Raw genomic sequence first — 10,315 nt, forward strand, 5'->3', positions numbered from 1 at the left:
ATGAAACGATTAGCGGAGCCAAAAATGGTACCATTGACAGTTCTAGTGTTAAGGTATAATATGAAAGAATCACTTAATAATGTTTATATACTTAATGTAAAAGTGATGAAAATTAATCCAAGACACGAACGACCCATCGTATGTATAATAGAGGATTAGAATATTACCGCGTACACTGAGGCTTAATTCCATCATCACGCAAATTGCATTATTGCATTTATCCTAATTTCATAAGCAATTGAAAAAAATCTTTGTTGGAAAAAAGCGTAAATGTTTCGAGTGCAGAAAAATTAACGCTTGGTGTACACGCAGTCGCGTTACAATACGCTATTTCCACGCTAATGACTGCCATCCGCGTTTGCTACCAAAATAGCACATTATTAGGGCACTCTGCATACGGCTTAAAATCCCATAGTATATTTAAAGATGAGTTACCTAGTAGATATTCGTTGTTTTAAAATCGTTCGCGAACGCATTCGGAAAATGTCAAGACTCGATTTCGCGCAAAAGAGGTGGAGAACCAAGAATAGCGCTCTACTTGTCTGAGGTTTTGTCCGCGTTTCTCCTTTTAATCAAGAATGATCATTAGCGGCCCGGCGGTGAACAAAGGCGAATTGCATCGTGAGGAAGAAAAAAGACGATAAAACTTAACTTTGACCCTTCCTTTGGCGATGCGTTTAACTATGCCGCTTCCTCTTAGAACGATACATATTACCGGTCACCCTATCAGTCATTAACTTTGTTAACCGCCGTACCACGAATAATCAAACTAACCGTCGGGCGCAGAGAAACTTCCTACGGGACGATAAACGACGATAAATAACGAGCGTGTCGCGAAAATCGATTTTCCAACGAAGACAGGAAGTTTTTGCGATACCGTACTTCGAGTAGACGCCAAGCGCACGGAGCTCCGACGTTCCGCGCAAAACGGCAATTTCCATTCTGGACTTAAATTATCATTCGCCCCACACGCGACTTTGGCGCGACATTAATATTTAACGTGTTCGAAACACGCTATGGCAAGAAGTCTCTAATAGGGAGTCTCTCTCTCTCTCTTTCTCTCTCTCTCTCGCTCTCGCTCTCGCTCTCGCAAATATACAGTGAACGCAGTTGATGCTTTTCGTACTCTCATCTTAGATTTATATCATTGTTCATCTTGATGCGATACTAACGTTTTGTATGCTCAGAGAGAATGTTGCTATCGCCAAAGTATTCTATCATTAGGGCATTTAAATACGAGAGAGGGTATTTAAATTCGAGAACGCGATCCATCACGTCACGTTACCGCGGTCGCTCTGTGCTCGCCGGGAACGGCGAATACGTTGCCTCAGGGAGAAAGAGTACGTGTGTTCAATAGCGAAAAAAAAAAACGGAGAATATATATAAAGAAAAAAAATCGCGAACAAGAGGGTGCGTAACATCGCGAGACACGATTTCAAGTGGCGAATGTCGCGACCACGACGAACGATGTGTACGCACCCTTACTCTCACCGAGACTAAAATCGATCAACAAATTAGGTAAGGTAAGCGCTTCCGCGGTTCGCGACAATCTACCGTCGTCGAGGTTCGTAAACCTTCGTCGTGATTATCCTACACTGAAAGAAAAAGAAATTGTTTGAATGGGCGAAATTATCTTGCCTCAAATAAATTGTAGATCAACAAATTACACGACTAATGTAACAAGCTAGTCGATTACGTTTGTATATACGCTAATTGCGTGGATAAATTTTAGACATGGTATTAATACCGTATAATTTGTTTATATGACGTAATATACATACAAGGGGGAGCTACTTGTTGTCCGAGCAATTTTTTTTCTCAGTGCAATGTTTTATTTCAATTTTCTCTTCAATTCATTATAGTGTATGTACAATACTGAATAATTGATCAAAAAATGTTCACTGAATACATGCTTACTTCTGTGATGGGCTTTCTGTGATAAACTATTACCTAAACTTCAAAGTCGTAAAAAATTAACCAAAAAAGAAAACATTGCTGGACATTTACATTATAACTAGCGTGACTATTATTTTTATGATTTTAACAGTTTTTATTTCGTAGGTTATGTTATAATTTATTATTTATTTATATGCGACTTATAAGTCAAAACTAGTTTCGCGATTTTTTAATGTAGATTGTATTTTAATATATTAAATTCAATTAATATTATTTTACGTCTAGTGTTTTAGGTTGTCTTTGGATATTTTCTTATCTAAATTTGTATTGTTTAAATAAAACTTAATTAATCAAAACGATCGATTATTCTCACATTCGACTGTAATCAGACAGTTTCTTACGACTTAAAACTTAAAACTTAGGTAATGTTGTTATAGAAAGCCCTTTAAAGTAAAGCGATTACATTTTTTTCCGGAAGAAAAAAAATAATATTATTAATTATCATATGAGGAATATTTTTTTCTTAGAAAATGACTAGCGGGCTGACATAATTGAAAATAGCACAAAAACGTTCCATCAAATTAATAATTAATACGACGTTATTAAAAAATGAATGTTGATTTTATCTGAGCATCGCATTTGTGCTATTAATCCAAGGCTGTTACATACTTTCCTCGACTTTAGTGTGATAGCGTAATCATTTACTAGAACTTTCTCATTTCCTCACAAAGTCAGTTTATCTCTTCTTTCTTTCGTTATAAATTCCAAGTTACTTTCACGCATAAAATCCAACATCAAATATTTGAGAGAAATCGTATCTCGAAATATCTGTGTGACGATAATTTTATTTTTACTCAACGAAGGAAAGAAAGAGATCGAGCTGAAGCGATAATGCCTAAGCGGTCATTCAATAGTGCATTTACCTCGCTGATGATTTGCATTTCAGTTATTACACGATATCAGCGGGATATCACGAAGTCGTTCGGAGCCCGCGACTTTTCCCCGACGAACCGCGATCGCGCCACGATAAATGTTGCATGAAATGAATATTAAGAGTCCGTGTAAAGCCGTCGCCGCACGAGAAGGATCGCGGACCACACCAAGCGCCCTTTCATTCTTTCTTCGTCATCGAAGTGTAACTCGAGGACTCCTGTCGGGCGTCGAATTTCGTGGCAAACAATATCGATCGTTTGAGTATCAAACTGGTGCAATCGGGCGATAGCTCTCGGCGATAAAGTAAGGGGAGGGGAAATTGGCAGAAGAGTATATATATTTATAACAATGAATGAGAAAAAAAATGAACGAGGAAGAATCGGGACGAATCAAAGGACATAATTTATATTATCCGGCAAGGAAATAATCTTATGAGAATAAATACGACATCGCGCAGAGGTTTCACGGAAATAATTTTGGTATTTTTCCTCTCACGTTTCTCATCGAGAATCTCGAGATCGCTCACGTATGGGTAAATAGAGACATTTGTCGACCTGGTCGCGTCCTCGGAGGACACTCCGGGCATTTTACACTTTATCCTGAAGATTTAAGGGTTACTAGGAAGCAAAATAATGTGCGATCACAACTGCACCACGTCCCGCGTGCGGCGGAGTTTGAAGCGATATAATAAGAAAGGGGAAAAAAAAACGAAAAAAAAAACGGAGAATACTGTAAAACGAAAAAAAAAATTTCGTACGGAACAAAATGCACAAAACGAGCTGTACCTTCTTTTCTCGCAGAAATCGAAAGACCTATCTAACCGAAAGTCTTCATGAAACGCGCAGAAAGCACACACGAGAGAGAAATATATATTATTATATGAATATATATGAGATATAAAAAAATTGCTAGTATACCTTGCAGTTATGCGAATGTTGCATTGTCTAACTGTTTGTTCCATACAGATCCAGATGTATTATTGTATCCGATGGAGTATTATATATCAAAATATATATAATATATATCTATATATATTACGATCCTCCCGTGGAGCATACAGAGTTTTTCCGCTTTTCCCAATTTTTCCAGTAAGTAAAATAATTTTAAATTATAATTATAATTTTATTTTCATACGTTTTAAATCTTTTAATTTATCTTAATTATATCCTTTTTCAATTTAACTTGAGCAATCTGCAACACATCATTTGCTGCATTATAGTGCAATAGAAGAAAAAATCTATTCTTGTAAAAATAAGAAAATTTTATGCCTTTGTCTACATTTTTTATTATTGTCTAAATTACAATAATAACTAAATTGAAATGAGTTAAGTCCGTATATTAATGTTTATTTCAGTGTACATAGATTGTGATTTTAATTTTGATTTAATTTATAGGGCTGAACTTTAAACTCTGATTAATTTAATAGATGATTAATTCAACTGCTACAAATGTTTATAGCAAAATTTTTAGATATATTAAGAATATGTCACCCGATTATTATAGCTTTTCATGAATATAAACTAGAAGAAATTCAGAAGATTCAAATTTTGTCACATTCCAAAAAAATTATAAATATTCTGTGTTTAAAAAAAAATAATATCCTTTTAACAAAAGACAAGTATTGTAAAAAATGTTACTTAATAAATTAATTGAAAACTAGTCGGTTAGTTTATCATCAGAGGATAAATCAGAAAATTAAAAAAAACCATTTCTTGATTTCCACCATTTTGATCTTAGCGTCATCTACAAGCAAAGTGTAGAACTACTTAGCTATTTTCTCAAGTTATCTCTACAGATAACACCTGTATATCTTGAACAACAGAAAGAAAATATATTTTTTAATAATTTTTTACAATGATGATATATTTGTCTTATATTGAATGCAGAAAATATAATAAAGGTCGAATAAGAAGATCAGCTGCAAACATTTCAATCTAATCTAGCGTTCTTTTTCCTTGTCATGCCATTGGTATGAGGAGCACAAGAATGTGGCGCGCGTCTACCAGTGCCAGCTGTTAGCGTCTGCCGGGTCAAGCCACAAACAGATAGAAAGGTTATATCGACGATCAGGTATAACATCATATAAGTAAGTGTATTGACAATTTCGGTAAAAATTTCGCTCGATTTAGACTTTAGATACTCGTGAGATGGGATAGAACGTTTTTTGGAAACTCGAAGCTTCATTAGATTCTATCTTTAGAGTAAATACCTTGGAGTTAACCTAAAATCGCGTAATTGGGCGCGAATAATTCCATTGTGTGTAACTAATAAAATATGCGACGTTAAAATATGAAGCATTCCTATAAAAACTGGATATGCAAAAATTGAACGATATTTCCGATCACATTTGGATACTTAAGTTTTTATATAGGTTATGAATTTTCTTAATTCTTAACCTATCGGGCATTTTTTTAAATTTAAAATATATTTATCTTCCAATGTGGAACCTTTAGATATGTTAAAAAAGTGCGAAAACTTGAAATCACTAAGATTATGACAAAAGATTAATCATATTTTTTACTTTATTTAAATAAAGTTTTCATCACAAACTCAGAATTCAGAGAGTTTATTCAAAATTTTTTCTAAACATCTATCAATTAAATACCTTATTTAACTCGTAATTAGAATATATGGATTCTGATAATTCTAAGATATTTTCCTAATTTTTAAACAGTGTTGATATGAAATAATTTTATGTTTTACAATGTTATTATTTACAGTTTTGTTCTATTTATACAGGCTAATTATTGTACAATATATATGCTAATTCAAGTATTATAATTTTTTATATAATTTTAAAACTTTTTGAAATTAATAATAAATTTTTATGGATTCTGAAGACTTGTGTTTCTTTAATAAAAAATATGCGTTTTCGTTACGAATTAAATACTTTTTATTAAGTAATAAATTTTTTATTTATAGCACAAATGCCAAGCGTTAAGGATGATTCAGAAGGTGAAGGGGAAGAGATGTCCCATGACAGTAACGAAAGTAACCAGAGTTCTGGCTCATGTGATAGTAGCCCAGAACACACTGACAGCGATGACTCGTCAGAAATGGACGAAGACGAATGTGAGAGAAGGCGCAATGAATGTATGGACAATTTGCTTGACTTGGAAAGACAATTTACTCTACTCAAGGAACAGTAAGTATATTAAAAATATTATATTATATATATTTAGTTTTTTTATATATTATACTCTGATAAACATTTTTTTTTTAAGAATACAATATTAATGTGTTTTAACAAATATTTATTTTAGATTATATCGAGAAAGAATTACACAAGTGGATACAAAGCTCGGTGAAGTTCGTGTTGGAAAATCTGAGGAATATCTAATACCACTGGAGCGACTGAAGGAAAACATGAAAACGAAAACAGAAGTGGCTGGAATATTAAAGCAATACAGATTACAAAACATCCAGAATAAATTCCTAGCAGAAGAGTTGGCCGCTTTTCAAAATTTTGAAAGTGAGAAAGTCTTAGTCTGGGATTGCATTCATAACGATCTACAAGAAAAAATTCGTCGTCTAGAGGAAGATAGGAATAACGTAGACATACATGCGGATTTGTGGCTTAATACAACCGGTAGAAGACGTAGGAACCATACGGAGAGAAGACGAGCAGTTTCCGTCGCAGGTCCTTATATCGTTTACATGCTCAACGACGCGGATATATTGGAAGATTGGGCATTAATAAAGAAAAGTCTAGGTAGCCGAAAAGCAGAAATAATGTAAACTATGCTTTGAATACGTTGAAGAACTGTTGAAAATAGTTTCTTTACATTACGCGCTCATCTTTGATATGAACAGGAATTTCGTCCAACCGGAAATGTTCTAAAATTAGATCAACAACTGACATCCGTTGAGTATCTGATATCTGTACTGTGTGCCTTGATAAAAAGTAAGAGTAATTATTTACTAACCTAAATAATTATCGAATTAAAATATCATATTCGCCGAGTCGTACTTCTGTGGTACACTAGTGCAGGAAAATTATTTACATTTGTGTTATCGGAAGAAACAAACTCATAATTTTGAAAAAAAAACAAGTATTGTCTACATTAGTTTCAATTAATACGAAAATTTGCATTGTGTGTGTGTGTGTGTGTGTGTGTGTGTGTGTGTGTGTGCGCGCGCGCGCGTGTGCGTGTGCGTGTGTGTGTGGTGTGTGTGAGCCAATAATTATATTAATTCAAATTGTATTAATTCAAACTGACATAACTGGTTTTTATATTTGATATTATGGACATTGTTTTCTCCTTATTTATTTTAATTTATTTCAAAAGTCTATTTCTGCAGTTCTATTATCATATCTACTTTATATTTTTCCATCTCTCTAATATCTTAAAGAAATAAGACAAGTATAAACTCTCTATTCTTTCTATCTTCTTTTACATCTAAATGAATATCTATGCTTCTTCTATCATCTTTTTAATGAACTAAAATATTCGACGTTTCCAAATCGTTGCAATTAGAAAATAATTTCATAATTTTCTTCGTTTACGATCTAGTCGGAAAAAAGTTCTTATTCTAATATTCCGTGCTTGGAACAAATAACCGTGACATGTAATATCAAAATATCATAAACAAAATCTTATCTTATCCATATTCTAATGTATTAGAATTTTGTTTAAAGACATTTAAGCGTGCTTTGTTTACTCAAAGGCGAATGTAAAAAAGAGTTGTATAAATATATTTTATTATTATATACTGTTTAAATATATTTCATTATTTTAGTTCGAAATAGATGACTTAGAAGTATAGTAAAATTTTTGTGTGAAATTATTATTAGTAGTGTAACACAATGACTGAGAAAAAGATTCATGAGCGAAAGAATTATTGTATTGTAAATAAAGTGCATTTTAATTTTTTTACAGTATACCCAGCAAATTATATATTAACATTGTTTCAGCAATTCTAACAGTTTTACATTAATACAATGTGAAATTGATTTAGTCCTAAACTCGCATTCTATCAATGGAACCTATAATAATAACAACCAAGCAGCTCTACGGAGTTCTACAATTTCATTTAAATGGTATATTCATTTGTCCTAATTTTTGTTAATATTTTTGTTAATATTTCAAAATTGAAGTAATGAAACATAGTACATCTTCTTTTAGTGTAATATTCAGCAAAGTTTCATCCAGCTCAATAATATGAATCAAAAATTTCAACATAACTTTTGAATTTGCATCCCGACGTAGACGTGATTAATTTGCATCGTTCGAATAATTAGGAAGAAAGAAGAGATTAAGAGGGAGAGAGAAGGGTAATTTTAAATGTAATTTTTATTTAGGCTATGTACAACACATACGTACAATACGTGACCCTTGCTTAAAACTATGTTACGCTCGTCCGGTATGCATTTCCACTTAATTTTTAATCTTGCCCTCTTGACACAACGTGACGCGTGTAATTTTGTGTGTTGGACGCGTACGTGTCCATGCACATCTCATGTGTATTTGTGCGTGTACTTTGTATGTATGTATGTGTATGTGTATCCGTGCATATGTTGAGTGTATCGTGTACGATATGTTACAAACTTTTTAGGAACATTTCTCGTGGAATGCCGCGAGCGGTAATAATAAGGTCGCAGCGAAACTACACGAAAACAATGCGCAGTCACCTGCAGCTTCATCCTCGACTTCGATATATTGATTAGACAGTTATCGAAAAATGACACCAATATAGACGATTGTTGACTGGACAGACTCCGAATATTTATGACTGAAAGGCGCCAGGGAGAAGTCGCGAGTCGCGCGTTAATTAACCGTTTGCGCCCCGCATGTGTCCATTGCAAAATCCCTGATGTCTTCGCGGAATTATTCAATATTGAGGTAAGCAGATATTTATATGTATTTATTACGAAAAAGTTTGTAGTATATTTCTCAAAATCGAATAAAACGTTAACAGAATGATAGCTTCGCCCAATAGCTTCCTTTCCTCGTAAGAAGCTATATAAAGCGCAATCCCTATTTACGTACCTGTAAATGTGATAAGATTATAACGGAATTAATATAAGATTTTATCGAGCTGGAAGCTCGAAGTGCAAACGGTTAAAGCGACGAAAGCTCCGATTCTGCTTTTACACGGGAAAGCATCCGGACGACGAACGATCGCAATAATTAACCGGCTTGCGGCAACAGAGTGAATAATGTACGTTCGGCAACCGTCTCATCGACGATCCGATTTTCATTGCGTGAATATTCGCAAATTACCTCATTGATAATACATAGTCGTTTGGCCATTCCACGCGATATCGGGCAATCGTTCGGCCTGGAATCATTCGCCTGTTGATGCAGTCGGTTTGACTATTACGAGGACAACATTATTGTTACACGATACGATCTGTTAGTGATAATTACATATTTAATCCTGGATATGGATGAGACAGAGTGCGATCTCCATCTTTCTCGTTAAAACTCTATTGGCTTTGCGGCTTTCGTAATTATAGGCCTGTGTGCGTTTGTCAATTGTCCAGGCACCGACCTTTCGATGAGATTTTTCGCACGACTTGCGGTGCAATAAAATTTACGCCTTATTTATCCAAGGTTCAAGATGCCGACACACCTCTCGACGATCGACATTCGCAAAAACAGTGATGAGCAAAGTCGAGATCTCGTTTCTTCGCTTAACGAATTCAATCACCTTGCAATCACGTTTTGTGAGTCTAATGTTACGACGTCGAAGACTTTCTTAATATGAAATCGGTACATAAGCCGTCGCACACTGTTTAACAACTTAGCATAAAGTCTGTCGGACAAGTCTAAATATCTTCCTATTAAACACAACATTAACGTTCTATCGGTAACATTATATCAACGACTACATTTATATGGCACCTTGATTGAGTTTAATAACATCCGTACATTATAGATATGAAAATGGCCAATTATATTCATTTCATTCTTCACAGGAATAGCTATAATTGTTTCATAACTGCGGATATTAGTAAATCCGATTAAAAGTGCCATGTAAATGAAATCAATATTATAATTTTCTACTAAACACACGTAACAGGTACATTGTTGAATAGAAAATTTCAACACTGATGTAATGTTACTGTTATATTGTGTTTAAAGAATTACTAGTACTTCCACATCGCACTTCTGTAAAATTGACTTGAATCTAAAAATATAAAGGATGCTACACGGAACGATTTTGCAAAAGTATTTAAAAATCTAGCTAAATCAGATTTAAAAATAGTTTTGTTAGTTTATCCAAATCATTATTAAGCTTTATGACAATGCTGCAAAAAGTTTTAACATTCTAGCAATCAGTTTAAGCGTCCTACATAATTATTTTCATTGCCAAAACAAAATTATTTTCAGATCTGTATCTAGCTAAATTTTTAGATACTTCAGCAAAACCGTTCTTTTTTCGTGTTAATACCTGTTCCGATATCGTCATGTATCTTCAATAATTTTTATTCTATTAACTTCAGTTCGTGAAACGCAAAATCATCGTTTGTGTTTTCTGT

The 10,315-nt window shown here is 33.8% G+C and overlaps 1 protein-coding gene and 2 long non-coding RNA genes across 4 annotated transcripts in view; all 3 read left to right on the top strand.

Annotated features, from left to right (window-relative positions):
* The window catches only part of LOC108746168, a 1,581-nt gene extending 190 nt beyond the window's left edge, over nucleotides 1-1,391 (top strand). Inside the window, exon 2 of the long non-coding RNA XR_001939151.1 lies at nucleotides 54-1,391. This is a non-coding gene — a long non-coding RNA (uncharacterized LOC108746168). The remainder of the gene's footprint in view (nucleotides 1-53) is intronic.
* Nucleotides 1,392-4,836: 3,445 nt separating this feature from the next.
* LOC108746166 (breast cancer metastasis-suppressor 1-like protein-A) lies at nucleotides 4,837-6,916 on the top strand. Of its 2 annotated transcripts, none has more exons than XM_018482766.1 (3): nucleotides 4,837-4,915; nucleotides 5,752-5,974; nucleotides 6,093-6,916. In XM_018482766.1, the coding sequence occupies exons 2-3, from the start codon at nucleotides 5,757-5,759 to the stop codon at nucleotides 6,565-6,567; spliced, it is 693 nt and encodes a 230-aa protein (XP_018338268.1). In that variant the 5' UTR covers nucleotides 4,837-4,915; nucleotides 5,752-5,756; the 3' UTR covers nucleotides 6,568-6,916. The 2 variants fall into 2 exon arrangements, with proteins under 2 accessions (XP_018338268.1, XP_018338269.1); XM_018482767.1 differs by having other exon boundaries at nucleotides 4,867-4,899.
* A 942-nt stretch (nucleotides 6,917-7,858) lies between these two features.
* Nucleotides 7,859-8,827, top strand: LOC108746170. Its single transcript, XR_001939152.1, has 3 exons — nucleotides 7,859-7,870; nucleotides 7,956-8,104; nucleotides 8,386-8,827. It is a non-coding gene; the product is annotated as an uncharacterized LOC108746170 (long non-coding RNA).
* The last annotated feature ends 1,488 nt before the right edge of the window (nucleotides 8,828-10,315 follow it).

This window comes from Trachymyrmex septentrionalis, unplaced genomic scaffold (assembly GCF_001594115.1).
Source record: "Trachymyrmex septentrionalis isolate Tsep2-gDNA-1 unplaced genomic scaffold, Tsep1.0 scaffold16, whole genome shotgun sequence".
Classification (NCBI taxonomy): domain Eukaryota; kingdom Metazoa; phylum Arthropoda; class Insecta; order Hymenoptera; family Formicidae; genus Trachymyrmex; species Trachymyrmex septentrionalis.

Bases quoted from the DNA above. Each gene is read 5' to 3' on its own strand.
- LOC108746166 (XM_018482766.1), top strand. From the start codon at position 5,757: ATGCCAAGCGTTAAGGATGATTCAGAAGGTGAAGGGGAAGAGATGTCC. The intron at 5,975-6,092 runs GTAAGTATATTA...TATTTATTTTAG, and splicing joins TTTACTCTACTCAAGGAACA to ATTATATCGAGAAAGAATTA.